Source organism: Chelon labrosus (assembly GCF_963514085.1).
Source record: "Chelon labrosus genome assembly, chromosome: 19".
NCBI classification, from domain to species: Eukaryota; Metazoa; Chordata; class Actinopteri; order Mugiliformes; family Mugilidae; genus Chelon; species Chelon labrosus.
The window spans coordinates 25,247,604-25,266,377 of record NC_140352.1 but is presented as its reverse complement, the minus strand read 5'-3'; the positions used below and the strand labels follow the sequence as shown (position 1 = coordinate 25,266,377).

The 18,774-nt window shown below is 42.2% G+C and overlaps 1 protein-coding gene across 1 annotated transcript in view; it reads left to right on the top strand.

Moving 5' to 3' along the window:
• fmn2b (formin 2b) overlaps positions 1–18,774 on the top strand; it is a gene marked incomplete at its 3' end in the record, with an annotated part of 47,347 nt that overhangs the window by 8,368 nt on the left and 20,205 nt on the right. The window contains exons 5-10 of the mRNA XM_084567104.1: positions 2,709–2,761; positions 3,620–4,572; positions 5,656–5,800; positions 7,699–7,786; positions 7,983–8,044; positions 9,341–9,432. Of these exons, the coding sequence (XP_084423230.1) occupies positions 2,709–2,761; positions 3,620–4,572; positions 5,656–5,800; positions 7,699–7,786; positions 7,983–8,044; positions 9,341–9,432 (1,393 nt within the window). The remainder of the gene's footprint in view (positions 1–2,708; positions 2,762–3,619; positions 4,573–5,655; positions 5,801–7,698; positions 7,787–7,982; positions 8,045–9,340; positions 9,433–18,774) is intronic.

The window sequence follows — 18,774 nt, the reverse complement described above, 5'->3', positions numbered from 1 at the left end:
CTGGTAAAATTGCAAGGAGAACAAAGGAACAAATGGTTTACTTTGACCTTCATCATCAGTGGGACTTACACGTCATTCCTACCATCAGAACCACAACGCTTCCCAAACTGGCTCAACCACCAATAGATGTGATTATCTACTTGACAAAACAGCACATGCCAGGGAATTCTTTTCTATTCATTGCCTGGTAACTGACTGAGACAGCAAAATTGTGTAATTGTGTACACCTGCTGTCAGTGTTTTGTGTACTCGTTTGGTTTTTCCATTGAGTATTTGAGTGTCTTTTCATAGTTAGGTAATTAGGTAGTTGGCTTTGTCAAACTACTGAATTAATGTTAGTATGCTTCACAAAAGCTCAAAGTCTTACATGCAAGTTAACAACTACTATTGGGGCCAGACTGCCAAAAAGGTTTTCTCGTCTGATATTTCTGATTCTTGGAGCCTGGGCAATAAGTAGGGGAAAAGTTAAAATGGGAAAGAAAATGCCCCACCTGCAACAACTTTTAGCAGAGTGGATGTACTCCAGATTGTTAATCGTGATTATGATTGTTCCAAAACAGGAGTCTGTGCAGTGTTCTGCCCCCTCCAGTCAATGCTGTTACTCCACCAGAGTAAACTTGTGATTCATCAGCTTGTGGCAATGGAACTGTAGTAGTAGATGAAGCATCTGTACAGTTGTTGTTGATTCAGAGTTGAGGCTACTCAGAGACTGACTGACTGAATGACCTTGTCAGTATCCATTTGGAGGTTCCCAACTGCCATCTTAGGAACAAATATCTGATTCTCCAGGAGTCTCTGCAAGACTCAATGGACATGCTGAACATGGCCTTGCTCTGATTTGGAAACAAATCTGAATGTCATCCTGGCAAACAAACTCAAACTGGTGAGTATATCTTTGAGGACAAAGTGGGGGCAATGAAATGGCCGGAGCTCCGTCAAAGATGTCTTTAAGATCTTGATAAACTGGATGTGCAAAAGAGACATCTGGATGCCAAGAGTGAGATTTAACACAAGCTGCATGACAGACATTAATCCAACCCAGAATGTACCCTGTTAACCAGCCAATATGTGGGTTGTGTTTCTTTAGCTAGTGATGACCCACAGTCAGAGCAATTCAAGGTGAGTAATTGAGTCTGAAGTTGAGATTTTCTGAGTGACTAGAATCTAGTCCAAAGTGCAAAATATGCAATACTTGGGTGGAGGTGAACAGCTGGGCATGTGTCAAAGGTCCGGGGGGTTGCAGGACTAAACATGTTCAAGGTGACAACAGTATATACACGTCTCCCCTCACTGACTCAACACTGGCATTCCTCAGGAGACAGATGGGTGATTCCCAGTGGCAGGGGCTACTCCAGGCCACTAGTGGCAACCAAGGTGCAGGGAAGGGCAGAGGAAAGGCCCCAGGGATTACCACCCATGGACTGGTGCTGCCATCTGGAGGAGAAAGATGGAGTTGGCCACAGGGAATGGTCTTTCTGTGTCACTGCCAGCCAGGGGTCAATTGTAATAGTGAGAGATTAAGAAATCCAGATCAGCAGGAAGATCGAGAGGAGCCATTTGATCCTTCAATTCCCTGGACAGTCCATGCAGGAAGATATCAGCGAGGGAGTGAGTATTCCATCTATCGACCAGAGTACAGAATTTGAAACAAAACATACCTTGTGCCCTTGACGGAGATCAAACACACTGCGACTTTCCTCTCACCCTGGTTTGGTGAGATTAAAAAACTTTGTGGAGGCTGTCAGAAAAGTCTTTGCAAGGGCATCAAATGGAAGATTCACTATCCCACTCTGCTGAAGTCCATTCCTTTTCTCTGATGGTCAGGTAATAAAACAGCTGGCACCATATATCGCTCAGAGGCATACGAGATAACATTCAGATCAAACAGAACAAAGCTACATGTAGCTGAATCTCCATTGTTTTTCTTGATCTGATTCTTGTGGCGAAAACTCTGCTTGTACAGTGGGTGAAGCATTAACCGATGCACATGAGAAGCAATATCCTCCTAATATTTTTCCAGGAAAGAGTCAAATTTCCCCTCGTGAGCCTATAACTGCTGCAGCTATATTTGCTGCTGTGGAATACAGGTGCCACAGGCAGCAGGAAACTACAAAGTCAGAGTAACTGAAGAAAATTAAGGCAGCATGAGTTGCAATCTATTTTCATGAGTTGCAGTGTATCAGAAAGTCTAGTTGTGAGGCCAGCAGATAATTATAGCAGCCAGGTCTGCTCTCATGATTATCGAATAGGCATTCAGTACAGGTAACCTTGATATCATCATATCAATAAGAGCTGACCTACTGTCATAGATCAGCACACCATTACAAGTATTCTATTCGGTTACTGCTTTTATATCATTGCTGTGTCAGGCTTAATAAATGCCATGCAGACGACTGGCTGACTGATTTGGCCATATAAAATTGATGCAGCTGCTGAGCGTACAAATAGCCATGGTTGAAAGGTTACTCTGATGCATGAAACTGCTAGCTCCTCTGCATATGACTGTTAGATATTGTCAATTACCTATTAACTAGTACAGTACCATTGTTGTGTTTGATTTACATAAGTTTAGTATAAATTAAGTCCATACATTCATTCATTACTTAAGTATAAATTAAGTCCATACATTCATGTTGCTTTTTGAGCCTTCTGAAAAATTATTTCTGTGTTTCTGTTCTCTACTGTGTTGTACTATCCTGTTTGTCCAGATCACCATGGAGGAATCTTGGCTTCAAGGCAACAACAGACAGAAAACCAAGAGGTCAGTCATTATGATTTACTCCAGATCCTGACTGTGGAGTTATTTTGAATAAATGAATAAACGTTAAAATAAATGTTAAAAAAAAAAACAGATAGGGATACAAATAGTTAATTCAAACAGTGTTGCTCAAATAGTTGCACGACCGCAGATTGTGTCCACATGTGTGTGCTGCTACTTAGGGTAAAAACAGTTTTAGATCATTTTGCTTATTAGAGAATAATCAGTTAATATCAGTTAAGAAAATAATCTAGACTTGTTAACATTGTCTCTCACCATATGAATATTATTATGCCACAGCAATGGTGTTTTGATGCATTGTATGTCGCAGGAATTTCTTGATACTGATTCCCAGCCATCTAGAAAAAACAGGTTGCCTATGGTGAAGCCATGTTAGTGCAAGCTCAATCCAGATTGCCCTGCAATGTCTGCATTTTGGTCAGTGTGGCTAGCTTCATTATCATTAAACCGCTCATGAATTTGTTGATGTTGTTAGTGATATCATTCACTTAACCGTTAACTACTGAAATGTGCATCAGTGGAGTGCTGAAAAAAGTTGAAGCCAGTTCATCTTTGATATGCAACACATGTGAGATTTGTGACATGTTGCAACATATTGCCTGGTTCTGTTAAAAATGTATTGTAACTTTGCTCTATCATTGCTAGTGTGAACATGAGTCAGCTAATTATTAACCCGTGTTTCTGTAGATTAATTACATATACTCTTTGGGTTTATTTGGCCCTTAGCACAAGCATTTATTTCTTAAAGGACCTAAATGATGATTGTAACAACTGACTTTGGATTTAAGAGACTAAAGACTGAGATTTTTGTCATACCTCATGGTTCTCTCTTTCCTACAGGAGAAATGTGTCCTTCCTCCAACAAAACTGAAGGAAAAACATGTTAATGTTATCCAACAGCTGGAACAAACCATAGAAGACCTCAGAACTAAAATTGCTGAGCTGGAGCGACAGCCACCTCTGCTGGACAGTGTGAAACCCACCACCTCCACCACAGACAGAGAGTGTGGAGGAGAGGAGGGCCTACTGAGGGTCGTGTGTGATGCTCACCTGCAGACAGATGCAGCTCCCTCTAAGGGTTGCTTGGAGGCCAAGTCAGTGCAGACCTCCCCTATGGATGACAGCAGTCAAGTCAAAGTGCCTTGTAGTGTGCCGGGTGGAATCAACAACCTCTTGCATCCTCCAGTCCAGCCTGATGGCTTCCAGTGTTCATGTCAGCCGCAGCCACCTGTACCACTTATTTTTCCAGGAGAAGCTGTGTTTCCTCATCCAGGACAGAGTCTAGCACCTCCTCCTCCGCCACCACCTCCGCCTCCCCCACCGCCTCCTCTGCCGTTACCAAGTGGCTTAGTGCCAGGTCCTCCTCCCCCACCGCCTCCTCCTCTGCCCTTACCAGGTGACTCAGTGCCAACTCCTCCTCCCCCACCTCCTCCTCCCCCTCCACCTCCTCCACCCTTACCAGGTGGCTTCGTGCCAGCTCCACCTCCCCCACCACCTCCTCCTCCGCCCTTACCAGGTGGCTCCGTGCCAGCTCCTCCTCCACCACCTCCTCTACCATCTTGTTCGGTAGGTCCTACACCACCACCTCCAGGTTGTGGGCCTCCCCTCCCCCCTCCGCCACCAGGAAACATATGTGGTTTTCCAGCTCTCCTGGGCTCCCTGCCTCCTCCACTACCACCGGGGCTGTATTCTCTGGGTGCTGCTCAGGAAAAACCACCCAGGAAGACTGTAGTAGAGCCACCGAGACCCATGAAGCCTCTCTACTGGACCAGAATACAGCTCCACAATAAAAAGTAAAGATGGTAACATGTAGCCATGAATGGCTCAGAATCATCCTGCAGTATTTATTTACTTACTAGCATCTTGAGTCTAAACTGAGCTATTTTATTTAATTTATTTGGCCCAGTCATGATGTACTGTTAAAGAAACACTACAGGTTCAACAGAAAGGAGAGATGACATGACACGGAATTCATTTAGTGCTCAGTAGTAATTTTATATATGATATGGATATCGTTATTGGGTCTTGGGTCTTCCCATCCATAGGGACCAGCTCTATGTCAGTGCAAAACAAGCATTACAATGCATCTCAATATGCTTCTGACCACTTAGATTTGGATTACAGTTCCACGCTCTACAAATAGGCACACCCAGACATCACTTGGGAGCCACAATATTGTCAATGCTCCATAATAAACCACTTGAAAACATTATTTTGACTTCAGCAAAAACTATTTTGGCAGTTGTGATAAAACAAAAGAAAGAAAGAGTGCTCAGGAGTTTTCAGGATATTACGTAGTCCTAATCACAGCCCTAATCAATAACAAGATCCATAAGAGCATCTACAAAGTAATAATAATAATTATTGATTATATAATAATCAAAACATTCTATATATATATTTTGAAATGTTGTGCATAATTATTTGCATATAAAGTGGGAAAGTGAGACCCACTAACAAGTGCTCTATTGAGATTCCGGTGGAGATGCATTCTCATGCAAGGTGTCCACTGACATAACCTACTTATAGCAGTCCACTTGTAATTGGATGCCACTTGTAATTGGATGCCAGTTAATGCCACTGATATATAAACTGATGTGAATGATTCTAACTGTATCTGCTGTCCACAGCAGCTTTATACTTTATGAAAAGCTTTACCAGTCAGTCAGTATGCATTGCAATGTGCACAGGTTTGCCTTGTATAAATAGCCCGAAAACTACATCAGGCTACACTATGACAGAGCAGAGTGTCAGGTGGTAGAAAATATGGGCAATGTTTTTTTCCTGTTTTTGCACAACCCTGTTGCTTTGGTACATTTGTGAAAGCAAATAGTATTTGTCTACTTACCTACTTAGTGCTGTTTTGTGTTTCTCAGGGAGGTTTCTTCTTCGCTAGTGTGGGAGACAATTGAGGAGCCAGAAGTAGACTTTGAGGAGTTTGTGGAGTTGTTCTCCAAAACAGCTGTGAAGGAGAAGAAGCAGCCACTCTCTGACACCATAACCAAGTCCAAGTCCAAACAGGTCACTGTGTTCAAGTTTGTTTTATATCATGTAAATAAGAATATGGATCTATTTCACAGGAGACATCATTTTGTTAAAGAAGCACAGGTGGTCAGAAGATCAAAGATGTCTGTTATTGCAGCAAACCTAATAAGAATGCTGTCAAGCTGAAGAAGGAGGCCTTTTGGGCTACGTTAATCAAGGGGTCCCCAAAAGCATGTTATGGCAGGCCAGAAGGAATATGGTTTCAGCGGCTGCACAAGCAAAAGCCTAAGTGTGGGAGGAGTTTGTATCACAGATCAGGAAGGGAAAGCAAGGCTCAGCCCAGGCTATGTTCAGTCGTTGAGGAGAACTGCTGACTCTTTGACATCTGCTGACTGATTGCTGATGTTGTTGGGCGGTAGAAAGAGGATCTTTTGAACCCAACCGTCATCAGATAATAAAGCAGAGTATTAAGATTTGGATGAAGTCTCATCCATATCCCTGGGAGAGGTTGCTGAGGCAATCAAGAAGCTCATCAGTGGCAAGGTTTTGCTTGTAAGATTCACCATGAGACACTAAAGGCTCTGGACATTTTTGGGTGTTCTCGGTTGGTACGCTTCTTCTGTGTCACATAGAGGCTGGGACAGTGCCTGTCAAGTGCTGACTGGGGTGGAGAGTCACACTTTTTAAAAATGGGGGAACTGATGGGGGCTGCCCGAATTATAGAGGTATCGCACTGCTCAGGTTCCCCCTGACGAAGTTTACTCATGGTTTCTTGAGGAGCAATACAGATTCCATCCTGGACATGGAAAAATGGACCAGCTCTTGCACCATTGCCACTAACCATTGCAGAGTCTCTGTGGGGACCAAGGGAGTTCTAATCAGTCTACATGTGTTTTATAAGCTTGGAGAGGGCTTACAACTGTATGCTCTGGGGAACTCTGTGGGTGGATCTGAGGGACTGTGGGCTACCATAGGCATGTGGTTAACCCAGAATTTGTTGGTGGGATTATATAGTTTAACTGGCCTGGGAAAACCCTGAGGATTCCTCATGGGGAGATAAAATGTGTATATAGAGAGAGGAATATCTAGAATGCCATGCTTAGCCTGTTACCACCACAACCCGACTTTGGATAAACTGAAAAAAATGGATGGATGGGTGGATGTAACCACAATCAGAATAGGTTTGACTGGGCCATGTATTCACACACATAGAAGGAATTTGACTCGGATTACACATTACATTACAGCATGGAGAACAGAAAGTGTAAGGAGAGTATGGACAAGACAGTTATGTACAAGATAAAGATTTGTGTGTCAGTGGTCTGTTTCCTCCCTCAAGAATGGGTTCTCTACCAGAGGCCTGGGATTTTGAGAGTCCTGCATTCAGTCCTGCAACTGAAGATCAGGTGGAAATAACCTGATCTTCAGTTGTTCCTACTACTGCACTCTTCTGGACAGAGACCTCAGATAGCGTTCCTGGAATCTGCTGGAGGCACTGCCCCAAGTTTTCCTATCACCACGGGGACTACCTTATGGTGTTCCATGTATGGATAGTGGCTCTGACATTCACTAGTCCTCACTAGGCCTGATTTGATTTGACTGAGGGGTGTTTATACCTCTGCAGAACGGCAATGCACATGTTGGTCTGTCTGGTCCTTCAACTCGGGGTAACTGATCTACCGGTAGCCGGTGCTTTGTTCCCTTGGTGTTCCTACCCATTCCTTTCTGTGCTCAGCTCAAGTATTGAGCCATGTGCCTACTCATCTTATCAGCCATGATGCCTGACAGGAGCATCCATGTTGTACATAGGCATGTTATCAGGCGGTAGATCTGTGAAAGTCTGTGTTTGCTCTCATGAGAAGCAGCGGAAGTATTGAACTGAGTACAGTACAAGAAGCTTCAGGATCTGACCTAATACATTTTCTTTTTCTTAGGTTGTGAAGCTCCTAAACAATAAACGTTCTCAGGCAGTAGGAATTCTTATGTCCTCAATGCACCTTGACATGAAAGATATCCAGCATGGTGAGTTTTACTTTGTTAGGTGTAAATAATGAATAGTATTTTGGTTCATTTATATATGTATGTGTATATATCCTTGTATATATCCTGATATTTTCGATTTTCCTTAACAATAACGTGGCAAGATTATTGTTGAATTACTGAATAGAGTAATCAGTGATCATAATTTTGAGTTTCTCTTTCTCCCTCACACACACAGCCATCCTGAAATTGGACAACGCTGTAGTTGACCTGGAGACTCTGCAGGCCCTGTATGAAAATGTGAGCGGAACACACCCCAGTTAGGATCTAGGGCCCCTTAAACTTCAGTGGGACAGTGTCAGTTGTTTGCAGTTGGTAATCCATCTAAGACCCTAGGTCTAAGGGAAATCAGGGTTTTTGAATGCTTGTTTTACAGTGTTGAGGAGCAGTTTGTTCCAGCATATTCCTTTACGTTGCTTTACGTCACTGACTGCTTACGTTTTTCATTCTGTCTTTGGATCACTTATTAGAAGCTTTAACACAATGATATCATAATACTAAATTCTAGAGACTGCGCTGCAATAGAAAACAACCTTATTGTTTGTGCATGTGTCCTCCTATTACAAGACAAATTTGTTTCACTGTGACAAGGCCGTTTTGTGTGTCAGTACATTTTTTCTATTTATTTATTTTTTTCTCATGAGTTGTGTAGATCAGAAGGACATGAGTGCTAAGGGGTTTTGAGTGAGTGAGGAGAGAATTACTTTGCTAAACTTTTCTACCTGTGCAATTACACTTTTACACATGCACAAACAAATTTTTCAAGCAGATGTATTTTACAAAGGTTGATTTACTGTTAAACCAAAATTTTGAAGTTGTAATTGAAAGCTTTCAGAACACAGAAGAAAGAGGTTGGAGAAAGATGGTGCTTGCATTGCCTTATTTTATCTCCTTTAGACATGATGCAGGCTGGCAGAATTTGCAGTGAGTAAACTCTGATACCCTTCAACCTGAGCAAATAAAGTGCCCAAATAAAGGCCTTACTGTCTCAAAGAAGATTTTCTTTAAATATTAGTTAAACTAGCCCACTTCGAAGCATCAAACTAGCTAATTACCAATAGTTGAAAGTAGGACTGCACCCAACTTTTTTGACTTCTTCAGCAACATAGGCCTACTTTTTATATCTCTTAAAACATAAAGAGTAATAAAAACATCTAAACAACAATGAATGAATAAATTAAACTATTGCACAAGAATAAGCCGTGTGTTGCTTTTACACTTTGTTTTCCTAATTAGCTACATGTGCAAATATTTCATGCCACCACTATGCACTTATTCAAACTCTAATATGGATAGCATTCACAGGGAATTTAGGTCTATGAACATGTGGTTATGTTATAGCCCGAATAGTTCAATAATATAAATCCTGCCTTCCAGATTCATGGGTGTATTTTATTACTCCGGTTTCCAATTCTGTATCTGCTGGAATTGTGCAACACCAGCACTATTATGTGTAATGTGTATATTTTCAGTTGTTATGATCAGTTGTATGAATTGTAGAACAGGTGGAATCAGTCTCTTTTGTATCTTCACCAGAGGGCGCAACAGGAGGAGCTGGACAAGATAGAAAAGCACATCAAGTCCTGTAAAGACAAGGAGAACGCTAAGCCTCTTGACAAACCTGAACAGTGAGTAATTCTGCTTCTGCAAACACTTCAACATTGATGAGCTGGTTTACTTAGATGGTGCACATACACGTTTTTACCCCACATGGTTCCAAAGTACAGTTAGAGAATTCAGAAGCATTATTTGATATTATTTTACTTTTCAGCAAGATACCCAAATTACTGAACGATACAAAAATATGTACCTAAACAGAACAACATATCAACTGGTCAGTCACAGACTGGCTTGCCCAGGCAGCTCAAACACAGCACACAACAGAGAAGAGCGAGTTACTTTGGCACAGATGTTTGCCAGATTTGTGAATGAATTATGCCATATAAGATGTTTCACTACTCATCCAAATAGCTACTACAGTTCTAAATGGTGAGAAGTTTATGTTTTTATTAGGAACATCTGGGGCGGCACAGTGATGTGGTGGTTAGCACTGATGCCTCACAGGGTTCAAGTCCAGGCCGACTGGGAACTTTCTGTGTGGCGTTTGCATGTCCTTCCTGTGTCTGCGTGGGTTTGTGGGTCCAAAGACATGCTCATTAGGTTAATTGGTGATTCTAAATTGGCCGTGGGTGTGCATGTCAGTGTGAATGGTTGTCTGTCTCTCTGTGTTAGCCCTGTGATAGACTGGCGACCTGTCCAGGGTGTACCCCGCCTCTCGCCCGATGACAGCTGGGATAGGCTCCAGCCTCCCAGCAACCCTTGACAGCACAAGCGGTTACAGAAGATGAAGAAGAAGAAGATATGAACATCTGTGGGTGGTACCCACCTAAAGCTCACGTGAATAGGATCTATTAATGACGAGATACCCACCTGCAATTGAAGCAATTAGTTTTAATCCTGTTTTTAGCCCCAAGGATTTTTGGGGGACAGACATTAAAGGAACCGTATGTAAGAAATGTATTTCAGTTAATCATAAAATGGCCCTGATATGTCACTAGACATGAAGAAATCATGTTCATTTCAAATACTTATATCACTGACAACAGTGGTCTGGCCAGGATATTGTCATTTAAAAGTGAAAGTTGCAGCCCTCAACTGATGTTGATGTTGTCATGTTGTGTTTTGGCCTGAGGCGCCACCCTCAAGCTATCTACTAATCACGAAGTCAGTAGAGTTTCGTCATCCGGGTTGCCAGCTCTGCTCTAGTTACCACAGCTGCAGCTACGAACGGATAAAACATGTATAACGTTACTAAACCTAAAAGACCTCGTTATGAATCCGAAATACGTCGTGACAAAGTCCGGAATGGCATGGAATTGACCCTCGACTTTTGGATGCTATATTCTACCATGTTTGTTGGTATAGGCTAAAAGCCCCGTGCTTCCGTACATATAGACAGTGGATTTTCCATGGTCGCCCGTGCTAAATGCATTCATAAAAAGCTTTATATCAGGGCTGATTTAAGATGGCGGACGGCAGCGAGTGAGACGTGTGGGTCCGACTCGCGTGAGGAGAAAAAAATGTTCTTACACTCTTAATCAACTCTTTTTGATGGAATAACTGCGCTCTTTATTTTATGTAGTTGATGTTAAAACGTTGCCCGCCCTTTGGGATTTTTAGGCAAACTCTCGCGAGTTAACCTAAACAAACAAACAAACAAACAATTCCGCCTACCTGTGTATGTCGCCTAAAACCGCTGGTGGCATCTAACGCCAATCTCACCAGTAAACTGGATAAACTAGACGCTCTTTCTAAAAAGATGGACAAATTAAACGCGTCTGTGAACTCGATCGGTGCGCGGCTGGACTCAAATGAGGCCAACTTGTTTGAGCAAACCAACAAAATAGCAGCACAAGAGCTGACGATTAAAGCCCTGGAACACAAATTAGAGGAAGCTATGAACGCAATTGACAACCTTGAAAATCGATCCAGGAGAAGGAATCTACGTCTGCTGCACCTGCCGGAGAAGAGTGAGGCAGGCTATGGTATGGAGACCTACCTGGCGAAGACCCTCTCTGCTCTCTTGTCCATTCCATTGGAAAAGCACGACATTGAAATCGCCCACAGAATCGGTCCATATGTTGAGAATTCTAGGCCCCGTATGGTGATTTTCAAGCTTCACCATCTACAAAAGAAAGTCTCCATTGTGGAGGCAGCTAAGTCCATCCCGTTGGAGCCAAGTGAATTCCCCGGTGTGAAGCTACGGATCTCTGAGGATATATCGGCACGTCGGAGAAAACTTCGGGACCAATACTGGCCGCTGCGGGAGCAACTTCATGAGAGAAAAATCAAGACTAGGGTCCGGGATCCGGGCTCTCTCCTTGTTTGGATTGATGATGAACACTTTAAGTTCGAGAGCTTAGAGGCGGCCATGGACGTTCTGAAAATTAAATTTCCCGACTTGAAATAGGCTAAATCCAGCGCTATTACCCGGCACCGTGGGGGGTAAGTGGCGAGCGGCACTATAGTCTACTCTCCCATTATTTATTTATTTTATTTTATTTTTTGGTGTCTAACCTATTTACAGGCCTATCTTTTTTTTTTCTTTTTTTTTTTCTCTCCTTAACTTCGTGGCCTGGACATTTGGGACTTCTGTACAAAGACACTAATATTATTATTATTATTTTTTTTTTTGTTTTGTTTATTTAACCCAGTGCTGGCTTGAAGCCCTATAGGAATGAGTGGTAGTAGACCTAGACTAAATTTATGGATGGCTGGTCTGTTTGTTTATTTGTTTATCTGTTTTTTTTTTTTCTCCTTGTATCCTGGGTGAGGTCATATTGCTCTCTTTACTCTGTTTAAAACAGGCCTTAGGCTATTGATTGTCCCAAAGTAAGGGCTTATCTTTTTTTTCTGAACAATTTTCTCCTCCCCTGAGTTTTCTTAGGGGCTCGCCTTCTAGTGTTAGGTGGGAGGGTTAGGTTAAGCTTGCATGGTTACATAGGTAATCCATGTACTGCTTTTCTTACTGTTTTGTTCAGTTTGGTGTGGACATGTGTGTGTGTGTATGTGGGGGGGGGGGAGGGGTGGATTCGCTTGCTGCTGTGCGGGATGTGTGTGTTTTGTGTGTGTATGTGAGTGTGAGCTTGTATTTGTGTGTGTGTGTGTGTTTGATGGGGGGGGGTTACAGGTCTTGCTTTGCCTGCTTATTTTTCCCGTGTTATTTACAGCTCATTCTTTGTCTTTTGTACCACGATCTGAATGACTAAACTTACAGTACTTTCTTTTAATGCACGTGGCCTTAATTTGCCCCATAAAAGTATTAGTTTCCTGGAGGTACTAAGAAGAGAGGGAGTGGACATAGCCGTGGTCAGCGAATCCCACATGCTTCAGAAGGATGTCCATAAGCTGCAAAATAAATATTACTGTGTAAAGGCAAATTCTTCAGCCCTTAATAAAACTAAAGGAGTACTAATTGTTGTCCGTCGTAAGTTTCAGTTCACCAACTTAGGTGTTGGTAGTGACTCAGATGGTAGAATCACTTTTATAAAAACCATTATAGAAAATAAGAAAATTGCCTTCTTGTCTATTTACGCCCCTAACAGTTTTGATTCTGAGTTCTATGCGCGACTATCTAACACTATGCATGATCTGGCAGATTACCGGTTAATTATTGGAGCAGACTTTAACGCAGTCTGGGACCACTCCATAGACAGGACGGCTGTAGTCGAGGGCAGTGATCAGAGATCAGCGTCTGGTGCACTAAGAAAATGGGCACAGGATTTCTCAGTAATTGATATATGGCGTGTTACCAATCATAATCGTCAAGACTTCTCGTTCTTTTCGGCAAGACATCATTCATTTTCTAGAATAGACTTCATTTTTACATCCAAGGATCTCCTTGAAAAGGTAAGTACTGACATGCTCCCCCTGGCCCTTCTCAGACCATAAGGCTGTCATTTGTAAAGCTAACCTTTCTGAATCTCATGACCGCGCTCCACGCTGGCGTCTTAATACCTCTTTGTTGCGCAATGAAAGCTTTGTGAATCAACTTGAAACTGGCCTAACAGAATTCATATCATTTAATGAGCATTCAGTTGAGGACACGCGCATACTATGGGATTCGGTGAAAGGTTATATTAGAAGTAACTGTGTATCGTTTGCGTCCAACGTAAACAAGACTCGTCAACTAAGGATTCTTGAATTAGAACGCGAGCTACAGCAATTGGAGTGTATCATGCACAACAACGTTTCCCCAGACTCAATTACCCAACGTAATAAAATAAAAGAGGAGTTGAATTCATTATTTCGACAGCGTGTTGAATTTCTTATTCATCGCACGCGTCAAAATTATTACTTTGAGGGAGCCCGTCCCAGCCGGTCACTTGCCATAAGCCTGCGTGCTAGTGAAAACTTTGCGCATATACCTGCTATTAAAACACCAGAAGGAGCTCTGGTAACGGACCCCAAATTGATTAACTCTACCTTCCGTTCTTTTTATTTCAACTTGTACAGTTCTGAGGTTCCATATGACTCCTCTAAACTCGATTTATTTTTTGAGAATTTAAATCTTACTAAATTATTGCCCCATGAGGTTGCATCCCTAGATAAACCTTTTACGCTAACCGAATTGGAGATGGCTGTACGTAGTCTTAACAAAGGGAAATCGCCTGGGTATGATGGAATTCCTCCTGAACTCTATTTGCAATTTTGGTCGCAGCTTGGCCCTCTGTTACTGAACATGTTCAACCATGCCATTTCAATTGGCTCCTTTTCGAGAGATGTTAACACTACAATTACCTTACTCCATAAAAAAGGAAAAGACCCAAACGAATGCGCAAACTATCGTCCTTTATCTCTTTTGAATGCTGATATAAAGCTTTTTGCTAAAGTGCTCGCATTAAGGCTTGAACCCCTTATGAATAAACTCATCCACCCTGACCAAACTGGCTTTGTTAAATCTCGTCTATCTTCAGATAATGTTCGCAGACTATTGCATATAGTAGAAGCTTCCGCTGAGGATCAAACTCCTTGTGCTGTTTTATCCCTGGACGCGGAAAAAGCTTTCGATCGCCTTGAATGGCATTACCTATGGGCTGTTCTTCACCATAGGGGATTTGGTACCAATTTTATCAACATGATAAAAACACTCTATGCTTCCCCTTCAGCCATGGTAATGACTGGCAATATCTGTTCGTCATTATTTCCAGTGGGCCGCAGCTCCAGACAAGGCTGCGTTCTTTCGCCTCTTTTGTTCATTCTATCCCTGGAACCTTTGGCTCAGATGGTGCGTCAGTCAACCCACACTCCTATTACGGTTCATGGAACTGATCATTTCATCTCTCTGTATTGCGATGACATTTTACTATATCTTGGGGATGCAATTAATTCCACTCCACATATTTTGTCTATATTTAATAAGTTCGGGAGTATATCTGGGTACAAAATAAACTGGTCCAAGTCGGCCCTCCTTCCTCTCAACGATACATTGAGGCAAGAGTCTTTACCAAGCGTTATTCCAGTGGTTGATAATTTTAAATACCTGGGCTTATCAATTTTTCCTTCAATTCAAACTACTGTGTCTTTTAATTTTAACCAGACTCTCAGGCAGGTGGAATTTGATTTGGAGCGCTGGTCATCCATCCCCAATTCATTTAGAGCAAGAGTTGCCATCATTAAAATGAACATCTTACCACGGGTCAACTTTTGTAGTACAATGTTGCCCTTAGCACCTCCTACTGGACATTGGGATAAACTCCATAAATTAGTATCTAGATATGTCTGGAGAGGGAAACGGCCACGTATCAAAATGTCCATCTTGCAGAGACAAAAACTATCTGGAGGTCTTGGGTTCCCAAACTTCCAGTTTTATTTCTGGTCCTTAACTCTTCGTCCTCTTCATACCTGGTTAAATCCTGATGCACAAGTAGCTTGGCGCTCCTTAGAAGAAAATCTAGTAAGACCACATAGGCTTCAGGATTTAATATATTCTAACATCCCACTTAAAACCTGTAAATCCAAGTTCGGTTCATTAGTCTCACATATTCTTGCCACATGGAGAAATATGGAATCACACTCTGACAATTACTCAAAATTCCATCTTCACCTTCCTTTATTTAATAATTATGACCTTCGCTTGGGGGGTCACCCGATCTCTTTCCATCAGTGGAACAATAAAGGGATCTATACCCTCTCTGACATTACATCAGAGAATACACTCAGATCTTTTCAAGACCTGAAGTCACACTACAATTTACCTGGGACTTCTTTTTTCTTCTACTTACAACTCTGCAGTGCCCTACTGGCATATGGAGTCCCATGGGGAGATCATTTGGAGCCTCATCCGATTCATAGAATTTGTACTACCTCATCTACTCGAGGATTGGTCTCCTCTATTTACACACACATCACCAAACGTGCAGAAAAACCACTGCAGGTTGATAGTCACTGGAGCCATGATCTCTCGATTGCACCTAATACAATAAATTGGACTACAGTCTGGTCAAAGATAGTCTTATCATCTCGTAATCCCAACCATCAGATGATTCATTATAATTTCATACACAGACTCTACTGTACTCCTCACAAATTATTTTTAATGAAACTAAACCCATCTCCCAACTGCCAGCTATGTTCTTTAGGTACAACAGGAACTTTTGTTCATATGGTCTGGGATTGCCCTGGTGTGAGAGATTTTTGGAGTATGGTCTCCAATAAGATGTCCATAGTATTAGAGCGTACCATCCCCTGTTCCCCAACTATCTTATTGCTTTGTGATTTGACTGATCTAGACCTATCTTTGATGCACCAACGCTGGTTCCTGGTAGGCCTTACTGCTGCCAAGAAACTGATAGCACAGAGATGGAAAGCACCTCATGATCTGTCTTATAAACATTGGGTAAATACAGTTATAGATCTGGCTAAGCTAGAGAAGTCTGTGGCCATTATGCATGGCGCTCAGACTAAAAACATTACTTTATGGTCATCGTTTATTGATAGTATGTCAAGATAGTAGCCATAGTAGATAGTGGCCTGATGTCCCCTTGCTACTTACTCTTTTCCTTTTTCATCTCTCATTTTAATTTGGCATATCTATTTTGTCAACTTTGTTGAGCTGTATCAACTAACCGAATCTCCTTCTTTCTGGGGCGGGGAGAGCAAGACCTGGGGGTGGGGGGGAAGGAATGCGGTTGAATGCTGTATGTTTTCTTATTTGATATATGTTGTCTTATTTGTTGTTTTACATGTATCTCTGTTTGTTTGTGTGTTTGCTGTATGATTTATAAAACACAATAAAAAATTGATAACAAAAAAAAAAAGCTTTATATCACACCACTAGCAGGGTATGAAAACAATCTATGTTCCGACTGAAATGTGGTATTACAGTAGCCTGACGAGCCAGACCCGCATTAAATGTAGGGTCTGGGCACTCTCCATAGACAGGGCTCAACCGGAGGGGTGGGATAAACGGTTGTCTTTCAAACTCCCTCTCCACGCAATAGGATAGCGCTACAACCAGTGAGAGCAACGAAGAAGGTGACGTAGTCAGAGCGACGGAAAAGAGAGTTCCTTTCTCAGAGAAAAGCTTAACTTCAAGTCTTTCAGAGTGGCGGCCAAAGCCGATTCAAAAGAAAGTTGTTCGCTAGCAGCTAGGGTGACCAGATCCCAATTCGCCAGACGTGGGACAAAGACAACGTTTGTGTGGGACAATGTGGGACAATGTGAGATACCAATGCATCAAGGTAGTCTAAAAGAACTATGAGAAAAAATAAACATTTCTATTCTGCCCCTTTGCTTACGGCATTACTTTGCCATCTGATTGATTCAGTAGGACATAACAGCCTGCAAATAAAAACTTAACAAATATATTTTACAATATAAATATATATAAAAACTTGCTTAAATGCAAATTTCCCAAGTTCACAAGGTGAGCAACACGTTTTGTCTCGCATTGTCTGTGTCGTTTCACATCGTATTCACCTCCGTGTGAAACGGAAAAATGACTCAAGCAAACTTCACAGCAAACTTTACCAGACTCGCCTTGCATTGGATAGATAGCTTCCCAGTCTTTATTATAGCTGCATTTCCTCTTCTCAGTCGTACGGGTTGTGCTTCCCTCCATGTCTCGCGCTGCATGCCGTTCTGATCTGATTTGCATTGTTTGTTGTTGGTGGGCGCGCCCTTAACCTGCGTCCGCGTCCCAGTTTGATTGACATGATCAAACAGCCCGCCCCGACCCCTGATGACAGCCCTCACTGCTTTCTCCAAACAGCTATTTGATAAATGCCAGATTGTAAAACATGCATTTCGAAACTGGAGTCTGACTGTCAATAACAATGCGGGACAACGTCTCAATTTGCGGGACGTGTGAAAAGTAATGAAAATGCGTGACTGTCCCGCACAAAGCGGGACATCTGGTCACCCTACTAGCAGCAGCCATCGCTCTGGTAGTTCTAGCAAGATGGGGAATTCACGCGTAATTCACGGAACTTATGGTCGCAGGTCAGTCGTCATCATGTTAAGCCCGCCCACCGACTCGTGATTGGCCCGGTCCATCTTTGATTTTTCGAAATCTCAAGTCAACGGAGAGTAAATAGACTGCCCCTGGAAGCAAATGTAATTTGCTGCCGCTAGGGGCGCGTCTAGATTCTAGGCTAGTATTACAGTACATCTTTACGAAATATTTGGCTAATTGCCATTAGTAAATTTTTGCCTACATACGGTTCCTTTAAGCCTGTGTTGTAAAATACCCATGTGAAAACAGAGCAGTGTAGTTTATGTAATTCACTGCAGTGAGGACTTGATAGACCTGTACATTGATAAAACAAAACAACCCCTTACCAAATGCATGACTAAACACAGGAGAGCCATCTCTTGAGATCCAGATTCAACAGTTCACCTACACATTAAAGACAAGGAACACTCTTTTGAGGACAAGAACAGATACATTTTAGCGAGAGAAAACAGATGGCTTGAGAGGAGTAAAGGAAGCCATTTATGTAAAACTGGAAAATCTGTCTCTGAAAAGGGGTGAAGTGAGATAATTTGTCATCCATTTACAAATAGTCTTAACCTATATCTTCTAAAAGTTTCACCACAATTGATACCTGGAGTCTGGAGTATTTAATGGGCCACTAGAGTAACATTCACTGGGGGGAAAGGAGGATCAAAACAAATTCCTCCAACTACAGGTGAGTATCTGGTTGCTAACAGACCGTAGTGGTTTGAGTTTCAGGTGGGCTCCACCCACAGATATTTCTTGGATGATTGACAAACTCCATGTGTCCTCAAGAAAACCCAACAAGTCCAGTTGCCCTTGTTTCTTGTTGTTACAGCAACAAGATCTTGCTCCAAGTCTTTACAGGATTTGTCTTTATTGGAGAGCTATCATTTCACAGTTAGCAATCAAATTGAAGTCACTCCATATCACGCTTGCAGTAGCCATCACCCTGGAATTTATCTTTCCCACT